The 23,240-nt window shown below is 42.1% G+C and overlaps 1 protein-coding gene across 12 annotated transcripts in view; it reads right to left on the reverse strand.

Moving 5' to 3' along the window:
* Positions 1–23,240, reverse strand: part of rgs3a (regulator of G protein signaling 3a) — a 340,299-nt gene that overhangs the window by 263,518 nt on the left and 53,541 nt on the right. For all 12 annotated transcript variants that reach the window (XM_070862764.1, XM_070862765.1, XM_070862756.1 and 9 more), the window contains 3 exons: positions 3,898–3,948; positions 3,260–3,318; positions 1,261–1,355 (listed from right to left, as the gene is read on the reverse strand). In XM_070862764.1, coding sequence (XP_070718865.1) covers positions 1,261–1,355; positions 3,260–3,318; positions 3,898–3,948 — 205 coding nt within the window. The remainder of the gene's footprint in view (positions 1–1,260; positions 1,356–3,259; positions 3,319–3,897; positions 3,949–23,240) is intronic.

The raw sequence follows: 23,240 nt of genomic DNA on the forward strand, positions 1-23,240 counted from the left end.
AGCACTGATCACACCTCAGACACATCTCATAGCTCATCAAACACGTGAGGCATCACATACACACAAATACACTCATTCACAATCACCATTCTCTCTCTTCCAGGACAAGATACCACAAAACTGATGCCAGCAGGACCTGAGTGGGAGAGGGGAAGCATGAGTTCATGAGATCTCTTTGAGGAGTCAGTGCTAGCAGTAATCAGGAGGGGAGTGGCACACACCCCACAGGCAGAGCAGGGAACATATGGCCTATAGGTATATGGCTACTCCAGCTTCCTTACATATCTCCAACTATTCCTGATCCCTAATCCCCGAAACATATCCTCACTCACAGGCTCCAATCGCACAATTTCTCCTATAGTACCCACACGTGCTGCACCCTAACCCTTCTAGCTTTATCATTGCAGGCTTGCAAGAGAAAAATCCATCTCATCCCCTGGAAAAACCAGAAGAATGATCTGGAGGAAGAGAGAGAGGAAGATGGCACTGCGTCAATCATTACCACTGTCGCAGGCACCAGCTGAGGCGGGCACCCTGCATAACATAGAGGCTAAGGTAGAACTGGAATTCCCACAGTGCCCTTTCAGTTGCCTGTCAGCCAGCTGGCCCAGACTGCTCCAGCCTATGCAGAGGTGGCGCATTCTGAAGTGGGGCCATCAAAGTCCACAGCCTCTCAAGGGTATCGCAGGAGGACATCGGAATTGCCCTCTTCAGAATCTCAGCAGCCATCCAACTCGCGTACTATTGCCACTCAGGATGCACGTCTCAGAAGCACCAGAGTAGGCAAAAGCACTTATAGGATAGACAGTAAGGGCAAGTACCAGGGTGAATAGTTTAATATTTGTAATTGCTGTTGGGTGCGTCATGTTTTCATTGTTTGTTTTTGGTATAGATAAAGAATAATTATGGTAATTAGGTAGTGATGGAATTGGTGTTTTTTTTAAATTGTGTTCTTCATGGGGAAGGGGTTAAAAGAAGTGCAGATGGTGGATGTTTTGATGGATCCTCAGTCGTGGAAGATAAGGAATGTGGCAGCAGTGCTCCAACGTCCGATAGTGGAAGAAGTCTCTCAAAAGCGGTCTTCAATTAGATGGTGGTGAGCATCCCTCCCAGGTGTGGGCCGACTACCTGGAACCCTTTGCTCTTCCTCCCCTAATTGCCCTTTGTACTGTTAGTATCACTGAGCTTTAAAAGTTTGATGTCATTTATTTCTCAAATTTCACAGCTATAAACTACAAGTATATAATGAGAAATACTTACAAAATAAAATGTTCATGAAATACTGGATTTTTGCAATCTGGCATGGTCTTTGTCTTCTGCCTGTTTCCACGATCATAGTCAGGTACCACAGACAACTTTAAGACAAAAAAAAGGTGAACTAAGTATGATTGTGAAATAAGCAATTCATCAAACCAAAAAGGTAGAAAACGATGAGTTATGTTGGGGTGGGAAAAAGTACTAAGTGGATCCCCACAGTCAGTTTCGCTATTTCTCATTCACATAAATCTCCTGGATTCAGAAACTCAATACAAAATGGTCAAATTTCTTGATGATACCAAACTGGGAGTGGCATTAGAATCAGTGGGGACAGCTCAAAAATTACAGAATGAGTTGAAAAAAAGTATGTGGGACGATCAATGGCAGTAAAAATGAAATCCAGATAAGTGCAAAGTACAGGGTACTGCACATAGGAAGGAAGAATAAGCAGTACACATAATGCATGAATGATGTTGAATTAGCCAAGGATGAAGTTCAAAGAAGTATAGGAATCTCAGTAGATTGACCACTAAACATGTCCAACCAGTACAGAGCAGCAATCTATAAAGTTAACATATGTTGAAATATACAATTAGCTAAACAATTGAATATAAGAGAAAAGACGGCATAAACAAGCTGTACAGAGTTTTAGTCAAATCACCAATTATATCCAGTTGTGGTCAGAGACACATGGGAAACATTCAAGCACTAGAGTCAGTGTAAAGACGAGCAACAAGGGTAATCCATAATGTTAGACGTCTCCTTTATCAGGGAAGACGCAGAAACGCTTTAACCTGGAAAGGAGGTTCTTAGAGTAAGAGCAGAAAATGATGGAAACAGACAGCAAGTTGGTCAGCATCTGTGAAGAGAAAGATTTTGACATTTATGATTATTTACCTTAACCAAGATTGAGGCTAAGAGATGAACAGGTATTTTAGTAAGGTTAAAAAATTAGGGGGAAAATGGAGAAAGGAGGGGGAGAGAACCACCAGAGGCACCAATCACAAAAAGAGAGTTCATGGCCTAAAAATTAAGATTGTGGCCGGCAGAGCTGCACAAATTTAATGTGGAACCGGGAGGAGGCACTCCTGCTCCTACTGGCTTCACAACAAGTTAAGTAAAAAATTAAAAACTTACCTATCATAAAGAAGCCTCCAGCAGTGCTTTTAAGGTCTGCTGGTTTGGCTGCCAAACGCCTGAGAATACTGACCGCAGCATGCATGCCATTCTGCAGTTTGTCGGCAACAAATTTGGTAAATGCAGTCTAAAACAGGCCTGACACACCTTATTTGCATAAGTAACCAGTCTAACGCCGGTTTCAGGTGCAGGCTCCGGATGGTGGGCAGCACACTTCCAGCATGGAATGTGCACGTGCATGCTGCCTGTCATATTGGACACTTAGATGCCCTGTAAAATGGGTGCAGCGCCAACAGATTCCATGCGTTAAATGGCCTGCAAATTGCTAGATGGAAAATAATTAGGTAAAATAGAAATCATTAATAAAATAATGCAGACAATGGACAGGACAAAATAATGTGCAAATGCTGGGAGAGGGTGAAAAGACAAAAGAGAGCATATACACAATAAAAGCATGAGAAACAAGCAAATAATAAAGAAAGTGACATTTTTCTAATCAGCCTGGTATCAGCTACACACCCAAAACGATCATAACCTGTCTTTTCACATGTGCTGGAATGAAGGAGTTAAAAGCCACACAATATAATGCAATGGATAAATTTACTCATTTAATTTTCAAATGTGTATTTTAAATTTTGTTTAGCCCTTTATTTTGGACATTAGAAATTTCAGTTACTAGAGAAAAAATGGCACACTTGCATTCTCAGCTCTATTAAAATGAATTCAAAATAATCCATGTCGCAATTTCTTGACCAATTTACTGCTCTAAAATAATACACCATATTTGACTTAGTTGTGGTTTTCTCTTCCTAAAAAGACTTCACATTTTCATAGTGGAACTTTTGAAGTTAAAGAGCATTTTCACCTTTGCATAAGAATCACAAGTACGGCATTCTCTTCCCATAAGTCCCTTTGCTTCCATAACTGGAGAAAAAAAAATGTTGTAACATAATTAATCTTTAGAAATATGAAAATAAAGTTGCTCTGTGTTACAGAACCATAGCCATCATGACTTTCAAAGAATACTGAATTTTCAAAAACAATTATATATTTCTTAACTATGATACATTAAAATTGATTTGACAAAGTCTTCAACTCAGACAGAATTTGTTTTAATTTTACATTGTTCAAATTAAGATGAGTCATGCTGTCCAAATCTATTTAAAACAATGTAACATGAGTTCTTATGGCAGGTAAGTGGAGCTGAGTCCACGGCCAGATCAGCCATGATCTTTTTGAATGGCGGAGCAGGCTCGAGGGGCTAGATGGCCTACTCCTGTTCCTAATTCTTATGTTCTTATGTTCTATAAAATCATCCATCTCTGTACAATAAGTTGGAAAAGTATAATTAAACCACATGCAAAAATTAACTCTTTAAAGTTGACTCAGAGCTATGTTTTTATTTTACGAGTAGTTCACAGCATCTAATGTACCTTGTTTCAAGTTAAATGCCATTTAAAAAGCAACTCTTTCTCTGGATAATTATCACATTTACAAATTTACCATGAACGGCAATTGTCCCATCTTGAAGATGAACCGATAGCTTCAGCTGTCCTATTAAAAGACAAAAATTCATTATACTGTAATGTCAATTTTAATGCCCATCTTGACCCTCTATTCCCAAATTGGGCCAAAAATTGCGGTCGAGGCTTCCCGCGGGCGGATGCCTCTGACCAAAAAATATACAAATATATATATGAATGTACCTGATGGTCCAATGAACAGTTCGGGTCCAAGGCCTAGCTGCACAGCCCAGCAGGAAGGCCCACGAATACCAAGAGCGTATGCGCATCCTGGGATCGCGTGGGCCCGGACCACCAATCACAATGTAGCATTCTCATTGATAGTAATGGGAGCTCCAAGCTCCCATTACGACCAATGAGAATACCCCCAAAAACAAATAATACACAAACATAAATAAAATAAACACTTCACTTTTAAAAAATTGATAGTCTTTCTTTCTTTCAAAAATTTAAAATGTTTTTAAGTGTTAAAAATAAACATATCTTCATACAGAATTTTTAATATAAAAATAAGTAAAAACATTTTTTCTATCTATTAAAACTCTTATACTGGTAATAGCAGGCCTTACACCTGCTTTTACCGGGTGCAAGAGTTTGAAGGACATTCGCTGGGCAAGAGTTGGCCAAATAGCCCAACTCTCCGTCCGCGAAGACTCTTCTCCCGGGGATGCGTGCGATCTGTCAAAAAGCATTTTGACAGATTGCAAGTGCCGGGTTCAGGGGCATGCGCTTAGCGCGTCTAAACCCGGAACTTGCGGGGCCTCTTCGGGCGCGTGCGTAGCCTGAGAGGACAGAATTTCAGGGCCAGTGTGCTTAATAGCTCTTAAAAATTGCTGCAGACCAGAATGGAGACAATCGCTCTATAGTCTTACTTCACCCTCCTCTGCTGCAACATAACATAAGAAATAGGAACAGGATTGGGCCACAAGGCCCCTCGGACTTTCTCCACCATTCAATAATATCTTCTACCTGAAATCCACTTTCCCGCCCTATCTCCATATCCCGCTATTCCCTTAGTGTTCAAAAATCAATCGATCTTAGTCTTGAACATACTCAATGACTGAATATCCACAGACCTCCTCCAATCCCAAACAGATAGTAAAAGCTTTTACAGATATATAAAACGGAAAAGAGTGATTAAAGTAAATGTTAGTCGCTTAGAAGATGAGAAGGGGGATTTAATAATGGGAAATGTGGAAATGGCTGAGACCTTAAACAATTATTTTGCTTCGGTCTTCACAGTGGAAGACACAAAAACCATGCCAAAAATTGCTGGTCATGGGAATGTGGGAAGGGAGGACCTTGAGACAATCACTATTACTAGGGGGGTAGTGCTGGACAGGCTAATGGGACTCAAGGTAGACAAGTCCACTGGCCCTGATGAAATGCATCCCAGGGTATTAAAAGAGATGGCGGAAGTTATAGCAGATGCATTCGTTATAATCTACCAAAATTCTCTGGACTCTGGGGAGGTACCATCGGATTGGAAAGCAGCTAATGTAACGCCTCTGTTTAAAAAAGGGGGCAGACAAAAGGTAGGTAACTATAGGCCGGTTAGTTTAACATCTGTAGTGGGGAAAATGCTTGAAACTATCATTAAGGAAGAAATAGCAGGACATCTAGATAGGAATAGTGCAATCAAGCAGACGCAGCATGGATTCATGAAGGGGAAATCATGTTTAACTAATTTACTGGAATTCTTTGAGGATATAACAAGCATGGTGGATAGAAGTGTACCGATGGATGTGGTGTATTTAGATTTCCAAAAGGCATTCGATAAGGTGCCACACAAAAGGTTACTGCAGAAGATAGAGGTACGCGGAGTCAGAGGAAATGTATTAGCATGGATAGAGAATTGGCTGGCGAACAGAAAGCAGAGAGTGGGATAAATGGGTCCTTTTCGGGTTGGAAATCGGTGGTTAGTGGTGTGCCACAGGGATCGGTGCTGGGACCACAACTGTTTACAATATACATAGATGACCTGGAAGAGGGGACAGAGTGTAGTGTAACAAAATTTGCAGATGACCACAAAGATTAGTGGGAAAGCAGGTTGTGTAGAGGACACAGAGAGGCTGCAAAGAGATTTGGATAGGTTAAGCGAATGGGCTAAGGTTTGGCAGATGGAATACAATGTCGGAATGTGTGAGGTCATCCACCTTGGGGAAAAAAACAGTAAAAGGGAATATTATTTGAATAGGGAAAAATTACAACATGCTGAGGTGCAAAGGGACCTGGGGGTCCTTGTGCATGAATCCCAAAAAGTTAGTTTGGTGTAGCAGGTAATCAGGAAGGCGAATGGAATGTTGGCCTTCATTGCGAGAGGGATGGAGTACAAAAGCAGGGAGGTCCTGCTGCAACTGTATAGGGTACTAGTGAGGCCGCACCTGGAGTACTGCATGCAGTTTTGGTCACCTTACTGAAGGAAGGATATACTGGCTTTGGAGGGGGTACAGAAACGATTCACTAGGCTGATTCCGGAGATGAGGGGGTTACCTTATGATGATACATTGAGTAGCCTGGGTCTTTACTCGTTGGAGTTCAGAAGGATGAGGGGTGATCTTATAGAAACATTTAAAATAATGAAAGGGATAGACAAGATAGAGGCAGAGAGGTTGTTTTCACTGGTAGGGGAGACTAGAACTAGGGGGCACAGCCTCAAAATCCGGGGGAGCCAATTTAAAACCGAGTTGAGAAGGAATTTCTTCTCCCAGAGGGTTGTGACTCTGTGGAATTCTCTGCCCAAGGAAGCAGTTGAGGCTAGCTCATTGAATGTATTCAAGTCACAGATCGATAGATTTTTAACCAATAAGGGAATTAAGGGTTACGGGGAGCGGGCGGGTAAGTGGAGCTGAGTCCACAGCCAGATCAGCCATGATCTTGTTGAATGGCGGAGCAGGCTCGAGGGGCTAGATGGTCTACGCCTGTTCCTAATTCTTATGTTCTGTCAGCTTGGCACAGTTAGTAGCAATGTCACCTGAGTAAGAAGGATGTAGAATCAAGCTCACAACACTTCAGCGCAGTACTAAGGACGTCTAGCACCAAGAGGCTGTAGCTTTGTTAGAATACCATCTTCCAGATGAGGAGATGTTGAAGCAAGGCCCCCATGTGCCTATTCTAGTAGTTCAAGTAAATGCAAAAGATCTCATGACACTATTCATAGAACAGCAAGGACTTCTCCAACTGTCCTGCACTTAATTCTTCCCCCCAACCATCACCACCAGAAAAAGATTACCTGGTCATTTGTCTTATTTGCTACACATGGGTTTAGTTATGCACAAATTAGCTGCCACATTTGCCTGCACAACAGTGGCTGCACTTCAAAAGCAATTCATTGGTTGTGAAGTTCTGTGGAACATCCTGAGGACATAAGGCACAATATAAATTCAGTTTCTTCAATCACATTCCAACTTGCACCCTTAGCTCTTCTATTAATGGCATGGTCTTCTCGCATTCTAGAATTCTCTTCCCTATAACCTCCATCTTAACACGCATCTCCCCACCTTCAAAAGCTGCTTAAAGCCTACCTCTTCAACTGTCCATTTAGTCACTCTCTACTTCACTCTTGCTCAGCTTCAACACAACCTTGGGTATTTTTAAATGGTGTTATGTAAGTGCAAATTGTTAGAGACACTCAAAAACACACACATCCTGTTTATTCAGCATAATGTTTTTTAAAAAGCTCAGCTTTTCCTCATAAGAAGTTTGTTAGCAATACTTCCAAATTCATTTCGTTTGATTCCTCTTCCATTCCTTTATAGTTTCCTTTTTTTTTTACAATCACATATTTTTGTCCTGGTTCTTAACCAGCACTGAGTACCAGCTTTTATCAAGTTGAATCATTTTGTTGTCACCAGTTCCAAATGGTTCCCCGACTAAATTAACAATATAGTCCTGAGAGCTTACAAGAACCAGTTCAAAGTGTGAGTTACGTTTATTCGGACTTCCTGATATCCTAGCATAAATTATGCAGTATTCTTCTTGCTGAGCAGCCAGGGTTGCTAGGTGCTGAACTGAAATGCAAACCAAGTTTAATGGGTCTAGTAAGGTTCAGCAGGCAATTTTTCTTCACTTTATTTTTCAGCTGTGATGCTTTTGTACCCTAGCTTACAGCTCTATTTATGTCAATAATGGATTTCCCAAATGGAAATCCTGCGATACATTAGAATTTTGGAAGGAAGAGAACTAACAAGAGGGCAACCAGAGCAAACATCGGGTTGCACTAGGGGTACTCTACGTTCACTCACCAGTACCATGCAACAACAGGTAGAGGTGCACATACCTTGCTTTCACACAAACTAACGCATGCTGAAACTCCAATTTCCAAGGTAGATGGTGATGCTATCCCTTATAGCCACAGATATGTGAAAACCTGACTAATCATAACGTTGGATCGTTCTTCATAAGCACCTCAAGCTTTCAGTAAAAGCACATGAAAGAAAACAGGCAGTGATTCTAGAGCTAGCATACATTGCTTGGCTAAGATGCCATCAATCACGCTTGGAGGCATTCGCTACAATTAACTGCAATAACAATAAAGAACCGATTCCACAGGCTCCAGGTCAGCAGATAGCCAGATGCAGAGCTGTGCCATTTAATGTAAGGATACCTGTAGCTAGCATGCAGGACCAGGCTGGAACTGCCGTGCCAATAATGGGCAGCCAAACTTTGCAGCCGACCTCCTGCATGCTGCAATACTGTCCAATGGGAATGGTTACGTGGGGCCCAAGATTCCGCCTTCTGGAAAAACGGCGCATCCCGATAAGGTGCGCCGACTTTCTGGCAGAAAAAGGGCGCCGAAAACTTACCTTGTGGTTCTCCGAGCTCTTCAGGATGTCTTCGGGCTCAGCATAGCACAGCACAAGGGATCGGGGGTGGAGCCAGGTCCTGGCGCTGAAAAGAGTGTCGGTAGCTCCAGCCCCCGAGGCTGTGTGAGAGGGGCCCGACCCTAGCCCTGGCCGAATGGGCTCACTGGGACGGTGAAGATCGGACTCGGGCCTCCCTCCTCTTCAGCTCCTACTTCCCCTCCCACCCCCCACTCCCTCCCGTTCAGGTCCCGCTCCGGCTCCACCCCCCTCTCTCCCCCCACCCCCTCTCGCTCGCCCTCCATTCCTCTCCCCCCTCTGACTCTCCTATCCCCCTCCTCCTCCTCCTCTTCCCCCCTCCTCCTCCCCCTCCCCCTCTGACTCTCCTATCCCCCTTCTCCTCCTCCTCTTCCCCCCCTCCTCTTCTCCTCTCCCTCCCCCCCACTTGCTCTCCCTCCCCTGTCCCCCTCTCGTTCTCCCTCCCATGTCCCCCCCTCGCTCTCCCTCCCCTGTCCCCCCCTCGCTCTCCCTCCCCCGTCCCCCCCACTCCTCACTGTCAGAAACAGACACTGACACCGACAGAGAGACACACACTGGGGTGGGGGCCATCCCAGCATGCTGTTGGAGGGCTCCCGGTACTGCATCAGTGAGTAGAAACTTAATTTTTTATTAATTGATTTTTTTTATTTTTTATTTTTTTAATTTTTTTTTGATTGATTTATTGGTTGATTTATTTATCATTTATTATTGATGATGGCTCTTTATTTGTAAAAGTGAAGTGTTTAATGTTTGTAAACTTCCCCCCCCACCCCCCATCTCTCGTTCCCTACACCTGATTTATAAGTGTAGGCAAGGTTTTTCTGAGCGTACAAAAATCTACATTTACTCCATTCTAAGTTAGTTTGGAGTAAGTTTTCGCTGCCTAAACTTGCAAAACAGGTGTAAGTGGCCGGACACGCCCCCTTTTGAAAAAGAAATCTGTTCAAAAATGGAACTATTCTAACTCACTAGAACTGGAGCAAACTAAATGCCGAGAATTGCAATTTTTAAGATGCTCCATTCTAAACTAGTTGCTCCAAAAAAATAGGAGCAACTCAGGCCGAAACTTGAGCCCGTGGAGTGGGAAAAACCCCGCTCTTCTCACGGACATGTCATGAAACACCATCTTCACTTCAGCAAACGTAAACTTTGGTGTTCGGTACTGTGCTGCACCATCACTGATCTGCAACCTCATTTCTGCAAAGTGAGTTTCCTTTAACTTTATCTTTTCTTCTCCAGCCTTGGCTAAAGTTGCCAACAAGTTGAAATACCCTTTGAGCCTATCCAAAGCATTATTGAAAGCATTTTTGTTCCCCTATTTGCCACTTCTACTTAAATGTCTACATCCCCTCTAAATTTAAAAGTGACTTCAATTTTCCAGTCCAACCACGAGGTTTCTTCCGTGCGTCCATCCAAATCTACACTTGGATCGTGATAATTGAGACAATGAACTGACACCCAAACAATTAATGTGATTACCACAATTTAATTCTGGCACGATTTGCAGCAGGCAATGGACTCCAAAACCTTAGACCACTCAATCCCTCAGAGTTTGTCAGACCATTCTGGCCGGAATTTTGCTGGCACTCAGGACGGGTCAGCTGGCAAATTTGAAATGATTGACAGTGAGTAGGGACCCCACTGTCAACCCGCGTCCTCGCTACTTTACCAGGTGTTGGGTCTGTCAACACTGAACAGACCGACACACAGTGGTGGGGGAGGCAATTTAGGTCATTATGACCTTGTTAAAAGGCAATTAAACATAACTTTGAGGTCAACTTATCATTTTACAAGGTTTTCTACGAAGTTGCCGCTGCTCGGGGATCACAGCAGGTAAGAACGTCGTGAATTGTATCAACATGAATTAATTTTATTACCTGGCAGCTGCAAATGTGTTATATAAGCTCCCATCTCACAGCTGTTCACTTTCCAAGATCAGAACCTCTTGCTTGCTGCATTTGGAAGGCACATTGACCTTTAAGCAGGTTGCAAATCTTTGGAGCAATCTCTCTATCCAGTGTGACCTCATCGGAACGACCTCTCACCATTGACAGATCGCTTCTGTCATCTCTATTTCACCTCCCATCTATTACATTAGCCCTTGAAACTATCTCACCTTGATCCTCAGAATCCCACCACGATCAGCCCCATCAGCAGCACCAACCTTCTCCGCAATCAACTGATACTGCACAGGACACAGGGCATCAGCACCTGACCATATTGCTGCCTGGGACACCAGCGATGGCCTCACCAGGGCAACATTCACTTCACTTGACGCTGTACACCCTGGCTGCCACATGATGCGCCAGGTTGGCACCGCCCCACACCAACACCATAAAGCATCCCTACAATGCCCAAGCCATTCCTTTCACAATCATCAGCATTGCAGGGGGTACCGTTATGTCTCACCATTCACTGCAACTCACTAAGCCGCTTCCAAAGGTGCACACAAATCTGGACTCCCCACAAGTGGAAAAATCTTCTCCACATCTACCCTGTCACACCTTTTCATAATTTTATAGACCTCTATTCGGTTACCCCTGAGCCTTCTCTTTTCTACAGTAAAGAGCCCCTGCCTGTTTGGTCTTTCCTGACAATTATAACCTCTCAGTTCTAGTATAATCTTCATAAATCTTTTTTACACCTTCCCCAGTGCCTCCATATCCTTTTTATAATATGGAGACTAACACTGAACAGTACTGGGAGTGTGCTCTCACCAAAGCTCTAAGTTTAACATGGCTTCTCTGCTTTTCAATTCTATACCTATAAAATGAACCCCAGTACTTTGTTTACATTTTTAATGGCCTTGCTAACCTGCATTGCTACTTTTAATGATTTGTGAATCGGTACCCCTCGATCCCTTTGCTGCTCTACCCCATTTAGTCTTATTTTCCAAGGAGTATGTGGCCTCTTTATTCCTCCTACCAACATGCACCACCTCACACTATCTATATTGAAATTAATTAGCCAGTTACACGCCTATTCATTAAGTTTGTTAATGTCTTCTTGTATTTTGTCAGTCTTCCTCAGTATTAACTATAACCCCACCCCGCCAACCCCCCACCCCCCCCCCCCACGTTTTAATTTAGAGTCATCCACAAATTTTTAAATTGAACTTCCTGAGCCCAAATAATTGATGTAAATCGTTAACAACCAGTCCCAGCACCATTCCTTGCACAACACCAGTTCCCACCTCTGCCAGTCTCTGTAACCATCTTTAACTTCTCCCGTTTTCCGTTTTGTAGCCAGCTTTCTATCCATTCTGCTATTTGACCATTACTCCACATGCTCTGACCTAAGTCATGAGTCGACTATTACTACCTTATTAACTGCCTTTTGAAAATCCAAGTATATTACATCCATTACCTTTATCCATTCTGTTACTTCTTCAAATAATTTAATGCAGAATCAGTGCCGACTATTCTTTATTATATTTTCAGTTTCTAGATGGTTTTCTATTACAGCTGAGTAAAGATTCCATTATCTTTCCTACAACCAACATTAATCTAACTGGTCTATAGTTCCCTAGACTTGTTCTATCTCCCTTTTTAAATATAGTACTGATAATAAACATTAGCTGTCCACCAGTCCTCTGGCACTATTCCCTTTTCTAATTAAGTTTGATATACATGTGATAGTGCCCCTTCTATCTCTTCCCTTGCTTCTTTTAATATGCGTGGATGCAATTCATCTGGACCAAGGATCTTATCCTCTCTAAATTTGACTAGATAATCAATTATCTCCCCCCTTTCCATCTTAAATGTCTTGATACCATAGAATTATAGAATAGTACAGCACAGGAGACCATTCGGCCCAATGAGTCTGCGCCAGCAATCCAGTCAGTCCCAGTCCCCCACTCTTTCCCCATATCTCTGCATTTTTTTCTCCTTCAATTATTTATCCAATTCGCTTTTGAAGGTTACTATTGAAACTATATCCATATCAGGCAGTGCATTCCAAATCCTATCCTCTCGTTGCATAAAGATATTTTTCCTCATGTCACCTCTGGTTCTTTTGCTAATCACCTTAAATCTGTGCCCTCTGGTTATCGACCCTTCACCAATTGGAAACAGCTTTATTCTTTATTTACTCTATCTAAACCCTTCACTTTAAACACCTCTATCAAATCTCCTCTTAGCCTTCTCTGCTCCAAGGAGAACAACCCCAGCTTCTTCAGACTGTCTACGTAAGTGTAATCCCTCATCTCTAGAACCGTTATAGTAAATCTCTTCTGAACTCTGTCCAAAGCCTTCATGTTCTTTCTACAGTGTGGTGCCCAGAATTGGACACCATACTCCAGCTGGGACCAAACTAGTGCTTTATCTTTTTTGTTCTCTTCTCAGGCAGATCTGAGCCAAGATCTCAAGGCCACCCACCAAAAGTCGCATTGCCATATTACTTTAAAATGCACAGAAAGAACTTAAAACCAGTTCCCCATTATGATTGGGAATATCTGTTTTGTGAATGCAGACCAGAGGGGGGTTCTGGAACTTAGACTGAAGATCAGGGTCTGGAGGCCTGTTCGCAGCGCTGCCAGGTAGCATTACAACAAGGGTCCAGTCATGGCCACGTGAGAGCCATGAGAGCTGAAAGTCAGGACTGGACAATCAGCATCGAATCACAGGCCTGCTTTGGATGCTCGAAAATGGGTGCCACTGTGGGCAACAGTACCTTAATGACAAAGCTTGAAGGTCTCAATCAGAGCTAAGGTAAGTTTAGTGTCAGGAAAGTGTGGCAGACAACAGTGATGGAAATGACATGACACAAAAAAGCGTGGCGTGTAAATATTACAGGAAACTGTGACAATTACAAGAAGTGCAGGAATACACAAGAATTACTGGACATTAATTATTTGAAGAATATTTTTTTTTAAATTGAAGGGATCTTCTCATTATTATTTGATGCCTTCACTCTTCTAAAGGCCTATTGGAGATTGATTAAGAAAACAAGTACATGATCTTCCACACATAAACTTTAAGCCAGGTCTCTATTTTCTGTACAGTACTGATCTCCAATAGGCCAAGACGATAGCAGACACAAGAGAGTATAAACATGGGCAATCTGCATACAGAGAGCAAACCTGGATTTTGTGTAAAAGTACCTTTGAAAGCAATGGAAGTGGGCAACTCTCGTTCTACTGCTCTATAATTCTATAAACATTTGAGGAAAGGGCAAAGAAATGGGATTGAAGCAATATGCCTTCTTTCTGTGATATAATTGCTGATTCTATGCTCACTTCCATCACTGTTAGCCAATCAGAAGTGGAATTCCACACATCAATACTCAAATGCACGCGTGGTGCTCTGCTCCCTAAACTCTACTGATGCAATCTTTAATCACAGATACAAGATAATATTCTCTATTCCAGCATCACAGTTCATAATCTAATTATTGTAGCTTAATAAAGCAGTTCTGCATCACTTGCAGGATGCACAGTGCTGGCATTGCAAGATCACCTTTTCAGATGGTCTCGCAGCTAGTACCAAGTTGTCTCTATCTGCAAAATGAGCAAATTTAATTTAAAGAGAAGCATGGAATTCTCCTCGTGTTCTGGCCAACATTCTCCCCTCAACAAACACTACCAATATCAGATGAACTAGTCATCATTTTACAGCTGCTTATGCGACCTACTGTGTGCAAAGTTGCTGCCATGTCCCTACTCAAATAACTGTGCTTCAAAAGTAATTAATTCGATACATGTAGTTTGGGACATCCTTAGAGACATGATAAGATGCTATAAAACTGCAAGTTCTTTCTTTGTAACTTTATGCTGCAAGTTTTGGTATTGGTGCAGTGAAAATGATCACACTGCAATGCCAAGTATGCAGCATCAACAGAGCCACAAATAAGAATAATGATGATAAATATTTACTCTATATTAGATGTCATTTTGGGTATAAAATGTGCAGTAATTTTAATAAGTATCTCTTATGGTACACATACCTTACAGCAGCACTGTCAGTCTAGCTGAAACCAGTGACTTCTATGTTCCCAATATGAACAGCCCTGATGTCTATGTTCCATTTATAATAGGGGGAATAAATGTTTTGCTTCAATTACTGTTTTCAATATTTAAAACACTGCACACAACTGAAATTATCTCAGCGTTGTCCCCTGTTTTATATTTATTTATCGACATATTGAAGTCCATTTTAATAAGTTACTACATGTTCAACCACCAATTTTCCAACATAACAGCATGATTTAAAGAGGTAACTTGCCAAGTAACAAGGATGCCATAAACACATGAGTTGTCACTACATGAATATCTGTCAGCCCTTTTGATATGTTGCAGTCTTGATATACATTTCCAGTCTTCTATCTATCAATGTTTACATTTGTAAAACATTTTGGATCACAAAATTCATCTCAGACACGAAAAAAACTTCACTTACATAAAATCTCTACAAAGTACCAGGGTCCAAATTGATGGGATTGGAACTTTTTATTTCTGTTCTATATATAACTTTTCGTATACCTGTGCTACAAAATAAATCACTTATTCCACAATACATCAATACCAAATGTTCCTTATGAAAACTATAGAATTATATGCATGAATGCTGTATTACATTTTAAATTCCTAAACAAATCCATGCCATATCACATTTTGAATTTCTAATTAAAACTACAATAGAAAGACAATGTTAAAAAGCAAGAATTAACAAATGATAAAAAATTAGGTTTTCCAGAATAAGCCAGAGTTTTTAATCTTGCAATACAACAACAGTACTGTTTTAGTGCAAATGTTTCAAGTTGCTCTTGAGACTGTTTTAAAACTAGGAGTCCAAAAATGTGGGCTGTGCACCATTTCTCTTGTTGTACAATGCTTGCTAGCATGGAGTTGTCATTTAAACCCTTACTGATATACTAATTAACAGTTTTAACAAAACAGGTAAAATGTGTACTGGTGTCACTTGTACCTTACCAAATGTAGTGAGGTAAAAAGAGTCCAGAACATTTGAAAATCTGTTGCAAAAGGAAACCCGGTGAACATTGCCATGCTCCATTGTTAATTCTTAATATGCTGCTGAAACTTGAATCCGTGATGTTTCAAATCAGTAACTCAAGAAGCTGTTAAAAGTACGTATCAAGCATGGTTGATAAGACCAGCTGAGCTTCCCAGCAAGCTTTGCTAACCGCTCTTGCTTTGAATGTGAACTGCTGTGACCATAGTGATGAGAACAGCATTTGCTCCGATTGGCTGAGTGACTGTTTGAATACTGGTTTTTGTCCGAAAGAAACCTATTCACTGGCTTTGAAGAAGAAATGATCTTATAAAGCACATTGGTATCCAATAGGGAAGCATTTCCAAATCCTGAAATGGAGTATCAGACTCCGACTTCAATACGGAAAAAAGAGCAAACTATCATTAAGGTTTAAATTTTGCACTATCATATGGTAATAATCACCTCATCTCGGCTCTGCAGTCCCTGGTAATCTAAATACAAAAGCAACTAAAATTAACTTCACTAGGGGAACGACAGAAATATTCCAGTTCTCACTAAACTGGTTGGGAAAGGATTAAGTTGCAGTTCACTGGGGCGTGACCAGATCACCACAGCTATGTTCTCAAAAGAAATGCTGCAAAAACTGCCAGTACAACATTATTCTACGATTAATAAACATCTTTTACATAAAGACACCTGTTTTTTTTTAAAAGCCCTTTATCTCAATCTTTTACAGCTGTTCACTTCACCTCCAGGCAGGAAATAATGAAAGAGAAAATGCCAGAAATAGGCAATGAATCAGTCTAAACACAAGATAGGTGTTATACAAATTTTAACCTTTCATCAGAATTGGGACGGAATTCCTCATCGGCGCAAACCCCGGAACCTCCCTCGGGGGCCGGCGCCTCACAACTTGAGCCGCCTCGGGGAAATCCCCTCCGTGCCTTTCAGTTCCGCGCGGAGGGGTTTCCTGTACGGGCTGCTCCTGCACACCCTCAACTTTGCCATCCTCGCCGGCCGTCCGGACACGCCATGGCGTACCATCTTGCCGTCCGGAGGAGGCGGGGGTCCCCGATGGAGGGCACTCTACGCAGGGGTCCTCCCACTATTCATCGGGGACTTGGCCTGGAGGGTGGTGCACGGAGCAGTGCCGTGCAACAAATTTTTAAGCCGGTTCACGGACTCCCAGGCCGCCTGCAATTTCTGCGGTCTGGAAGAGTCCGTGTTCCATGTTTTTATGGAATGCACAAGGTTGCAGCCCCTGTTTTATTATTTGAAGGGGCTGCTCCTGAAATTCTGGCTGCACTTCAGTCCCACTCTCCTGATCTTTGGGCACCCTGTGCGGAGGGGAGCGGGTAGGTCCGAAGGCCTCCTCGTAGGACTGCTCCTGGGCACGGCCAAGGGTGCCATCAGCCGGTCCAGGCAGCGGGCGGTCGAGGGGGTCGTTCAACCTGACTGCCTGCCTCTCTTCCGCTCTTACATCCGGTCCAGGGTGTCCTTGGAGATGGAGCACGCGGTGTCCACCGGTACGCTCGCGGCCTTCCGCGAGAGGTGGGCACCGGAGGGACTGGAGTGCATCATCACGCCCGGCAACCAAATTTTAATTTGATTTTACGTTTTAAAGTTTAATTTGTTTTAATTGCCGGTGCTTTTAGTGTCCCCCTCCCCTTTTGTAGGGGGCACTGGAAAAAATTTTGATTTTAGCGCCCCAAAAAAAAACCAAAAAAAAAGGAAAAAAAAAAAGGGGCCTTGAAAATGTCTGCTGTGTCACCCAGGCGGGTGGCATGGTTTTAATGTTTATGTTTATTTTCAGGTAAACTCAAAAGAGTTTCATCAGAATTAGTGTGGTCAGGCAGGGTAGTTCCTTTATAACACTCAAAAAACAAAAAAATACAGAACAGACAGAGGTTAAGAGTATGCTAACTACTTTCACAGATGTAGAAAACTGCTTTAATCCATAAACAAAATCTAAGGGCTGGAAATTCAGCGATTTTGCGACGGGTTTTTGGTGCTATTTCACCTTTTTTAGCGAAAACTCAAAATCGGCGGAAAATTCGGTGATGTTTGCAGCAGCGGTTTTCAAATACCGCAGGAGAGAGGAGCATCGCCGTGGTAGACCCGAAATAGCATTTTTGCCAAAAATTTGGCTCTGTGCACATCTGTATTTTGCACAAAATATATTGAGATGTAAAAAGCTGCGTTGCAGCCCTTGGAGCAGCGGTAAGTATGAAGACCTGCAAAAAAAGTTAAAGTTTTTATTTTTTTAAGTCTTTTGCAGCGATTTCGTAGATAAATGTCTTGTAAATGTTTTGTGATTTCCCCCCCCCCCCCCAATTTATTTATTTATTTATTTATTGATATTTTTCCTCGCTCGCAAGGCTCAACTCGAAGCAGTATCAGCCTTGGACTAAAGTTGCCGAAATTCGGCGTCTGCGCCGCAAATCCTCGTGCAACACCGATTTTTAATGCGGAGCAAATTAAAGCTTGAATTTACGACCTCGTAGCGATAGCGAAGTGATAACAGTAATTTTGCCGACAAAATACAGAAAGTTTTTTTTGGGCCAGGCAGATGCATGACACACACAGATCCTTCCACCATGCTTATGGTCTCCAACTAAATACAGAGAAAACCATTCAAGTAGTTTCAGTTTTTCCAATACTGAAAGCACTCTGTCCACGTATGGACAAATGCTACATAAGTTGGCAAAAACCCTGTGTGATTAGGATTATTACTGCATTTTCACAGGCAGAAGTGTGCAGCTCACCAGTACAGAGCACTTCATGGTGTCATATTTGACCCTGAAATGAACTTCCGGCCATATATCTGCGGCATAACTGAAATCTCCTATTTTCACCTCCGTAACATCGCCCGTCTCGCCCCTGCCTCAGCTCATCTGCTGCTGAAACCTGTTACCGCTAGACTTGACTACTCCAATGTACTCCTGGTTAGCCTCCCACATTCTATCCTACATAAACTTGAGGTGATCCAAAACTCAGCTGCCTATGTCCTAACTTGCACCAAGTCCCACTCACCCTTCAGCCCTATGCTCACTGACCTACATTGGCTCCCGGTTGAGCAATGCCTTGATTTCAAAATTCTCATCCTGGTTTACAAATCCCTCCATGGCCTCACTTCTCCCTATCTCTGTAATCTCCTTTAGCCTCACTGTCATGTATTCAACCAGCATTGTAACCCATGTATAATCTGACCTAAGTTGTACACTGTGAGAACAATGACCACTAGGTGGGAGACACTCCTAACCTGGACCTTCAGGTATAAAAGGGGAAGCTCCACCCACCTTCATCGCTTGAGTGCTAAGGAATAAAGGACAGGTCACAGACTGACCTTCTCCCAAGCATGGGCCTCGTGTGCATTTATACTGTATAGTAAGGACGTATCACTCACAACCCCTCCCTTCCCTTGATATGTCTGCACTCCTCAAATTCATGCTTTGCTCTTTTTTTAAAAGTTTTTCTCCTGATCCATCCGCGTGCGCATTTTGGTTGCCGCTTCAGACCCGAGCCTTTAACCTCTTTTTACACTTCCTTCTCACCCTTTTTCTCTCTTTCCTTCAATGGTCAATATCTAACATGTTGTAAAATTGTTGTGAAGTGCCTTGGGATGTTTTACTACGTTAAAGGCGCTATATAAATACATGTTGTTTTTACACTATAAGCTTCCAACTATGTTTATCCTACCCATTAGTACACTGGCTTGCATGGTTATTTGGAGCCGAACAGGAACAATACCAGCTCCCAGTGATAAGTCTACTCTTTCAGGTATCATCAATGAAACAAGCTGGCTGGCCAATAATCAGCAACATTCTGTCATACTATGGATCTGCCTGACTCGAGTTTCAAATTTCCAAGGCCACCGCAGAAGATTCATCTAAATTCTAATCTCTCCATTAACAGGTGTACTATCTTGGAGCCAATTCAACAGAAAAGCAATCCTGCATACCTTCATTCCAAGCAGGGTAACAGCTAATTGGTCAATTGACAATTAACAAATGTAGGATCAATAGATAAACAACTCATATCAGGTAATCCTTCTGTATGGTATAGTGAGCAACATAATTTACCGTAAAATTTCTATTTGCATTGCCACCATCTTTGTGATCACATCATGGATACACACCATACTCCAATAAATGGTGATTCCACAAGCTGGAGGCATGGTGCTCCAGCAACAATTGCTTGCCTATATGCAACTTAATCAAGGTAGATACTGATTGATTAGTACATGTTTGCATACTGGTTTCCAGGTAACACATGCCAGTAGCTTTTCTCCCCCAGATTCTATGTCATAAATATGATAGGCAACTACTTTCAGCATGGTGGAAAGGCAGGACAGCCTATAATGTACCAGCCACCTTGATGTTTTAGATGTCCAACTTCAATGCCGCATACCAAGCTTACTCATTACCAGCTAATTAATCCAGGTTTTAATTTAAAAAGCTTTGGCAAAGAATGTTGTTCACCATGAGGCTAACACCCCCTGTAAAGCACTGCAGTGTTAGGCAGAGCCCTCTTTCTTTGCAGTCTCGATGGCTTTTTGCCACAGCTTCCCTGGGAACCCTGAACTATTTAAAGATAGAATAACCTGGCAGGCTGCCAAGAACAGTCAGGTAAGCTTAAAATAGTCAATCATTGCAATAAAAGTATTTTTAAAAGTATTCAGAAACAGCAGTAAACCCTAGAGGTGGAAAATAGGTCCCATGGGGCAAGAGGCAGCAGGAACAGCCTGGCAAATCAATCTTTCCAAAAAAATCAAACGTTTCATGGATCATTTACTTGAACATAGAAAGGAGGTACATGAAACAAAGGAAGAAGAAAATGGTGGCTACTTAGAACAAATATATGTGACACAGAAGGAAAGTTAGAAATATTGGCCCCATCCTGAAGCTGCAAGGCTGTCACTATAGAATTCTACAGATTCTGAAGTTTTTATAAATCATTCCACTAATGATGCAAGGACATCACTGCCAGAGTTCCTCAGAGTAGCAAACTAGGCACAACTATCTTCAGCTTCTTCATCAGTCACCTTCCCTCCATCAGAATGTCAGAAGTGGGGTTCTTCGCTGATGATTGCAGTGTTCAGTTCCATGCAGCAAGACCTCGACAACACCCAGGGTGTAACTGATAAGTGGCAAGTAACGTTCGTGCCACACACGTGCCAGGCATCTCCAATAACAGAGAATCTAACCACCTTCCCATGACATTCAATGGCATTACCTTGCCAAATCCCACAGCATGAACATCCACTGACCAGAAACGGCAACTGGAGCAGTCACATAAATTCCGTGGCTACTCGAACAGGTCAAAGGCTGTGTATTCTGCAGCGAGTGACTCACCTCCTGACTCCCCAAAGCCTCTCCACCACCTACAAGGCATGCCAGGAGTGTGAAGGAATATTCACACCTTGCCTAAATGGGTGCAGTTCCAATAACACTCAAGAAGCTCAACACCATCCTGGACAAACCACCCGCTTGATCGGCAGCCCGTTCATCACCTTGAATATCCACTCCCTCCACCACCAGTGCATCTTGGTTGCAGTATGTACTATCTATGGGATGCACTGCAGCAACACGCCAATGCTTCTTCGACAGCACCTCCCAAATGCATGACCTCCGCCACCGAGAAGGACAAGGGCAGTAGGTGCCTAGGAACACCGCCATGTCCAAGTTCCCCTTCAATTCACACACCATCCTGACTTTGACTTTTATTGCCATTCCTTCATGGTCACTGGGTCAAAACTCTTGAACTCCCTACCGAATAACACTGTGGGAGCACCTTCACCACATGGACTACAGCGGTTCACCACTACCTTCTTAAGGGCAACTAGGGATGGGCAATAAATGCCGGCCTTGCTAGTGATGCCCATATCCCCAGAATTCATTTTAAAGTGTGTAGCTGTACACATTGGTGATGCTCAAATAATAAGTGTGCAATATATATAGCAAATTTAACATGTGGCAGATCTGACTCAGTATGGTAACAATTATATAATCCATGTTTCATTAAAATCAGATTGTAATTTGTATCTTGGTCATTGCAGTCATCAACTCAAGGAGTCATAATATGATTACAGAATTCCAAAACACTTTTGAATAGATTCAATTAAATGCATTAATTCAGAACTCCTAGAAGCTAATTGAGAAGATTTGCAAAACTATGTCAAGTGTGGCCAACCTGGTGCTCAAAAAGTAATATATTGCCTAGTATGTTATTGAAATGTTCGAATCAAGAGAATCCCAGGTCAATCTCTGCACACACTGAGTTTTCTAATCTCAGTCAGGTATGCAACTGGTCTCCATTTCCCCAGGAAAGGGAAGAAAATCACTCCTAACTATATCCAATCACACACTACTAGATGCCAAGGAAGCACAGGATCTGAATAAATGAAAGAAAGAATGAAAATACTTTGTTTTAGTCATTTGGATTGAGGAATAAATATTGGCCAGGACACGAGGGAGAACTCCCTTGCTCTTTTTCGAAATAGGATCTTTTATATCTACTTCAGAGGATAGATGGGGCCTTACTTTAATGTCTCATCTAAAGGACTGTACCTGTAACAGTGCAGCACTCCCTTAGTACTGCACTGCAGCGTCAGCCTAGATTTTGTGTTGAAGTCTCTGGAATGGGACTTGAACTTACCTGAAGTGATTTGAGGAGGCACTGAGCAGATTGCCTATCAACAAATTATGAAAGAAGATTTGGGAAATTATAGGGAAAAGAACAGAAAAAAGGGTGCAACAAAATAAAGGTATGTTTTATCAAAAAGGAAATGGAAACATGACTGATGCTGACTGTTTCTCATAAATTGGAGATAGGAGTGGAAGGTATTTGAAACAAGAACTGAAAATTACCAGCTGCCTAAAGCATAAAGCAAAACATTTCAAATATTGACGGTAAAGGTTAGTTCCTTAGATTTAATAGCAAAGCAGGCTTCTATGCAGTAATGAATTCTCTCCCTAAACCTCCCCGCCTCTCTATCCTCCTTAAAACCTACCTCTTTGATCAAGTTTTTGGTCATTTGCCCTAATATCTCCTCATGCTGCTCAATGCCAAATTTTGTTTGATAACGCTCCCATGAAGCGCCTTGGGACGTTTTACTACGTTAAAGGCGCTATATAAATACAAGTTGCTGTTGTTATTATGGATGCAAAATGCAATGCACAGCAAAATATTTTAATCACATTTTACAAACATTTTAATCAAATAAAAAACAATATATATTTAGTTTCCCTAAGATACTCAAGTATGTGTTTTGAACTGTATTCCAAAAGGTGCCGTTTTCACTACAGATTATCTTGGCTGTTGGGGTGATGATAATGTTAATGTGGAGTTACCTACTTCAAAACCTGCTTTGAAAATCCTTTGCTAACATGGAATCAAAGTGTAATTTTAATTATTGCTGTATCCTCTGCGTAATTTGGCTGAGTTTGGTTACATTTAGATTGTGCAAAAACTACCTAATGGCTTACTACTTAAAGCAAAGTGTGCATGCATCGAGTTGTAACCACAGCACT

The sequence above is a fragment of the Pristiophorus japonicus genome, chromosome 20, assembly GCF_044704955.1.
Source record: "Pristiophorus japonicus isolate sPriJap1 chromosome 20, sPriJap1.hap1, whole genome shotgun sequence".
NCBI classification, from domain to species: domain Eukaryota; kingdom Metazoa; phylum Chordata; class Chondrichthyes; family Pristiophoridae; genus Pristiophorus; species Pristiophorus japonicus.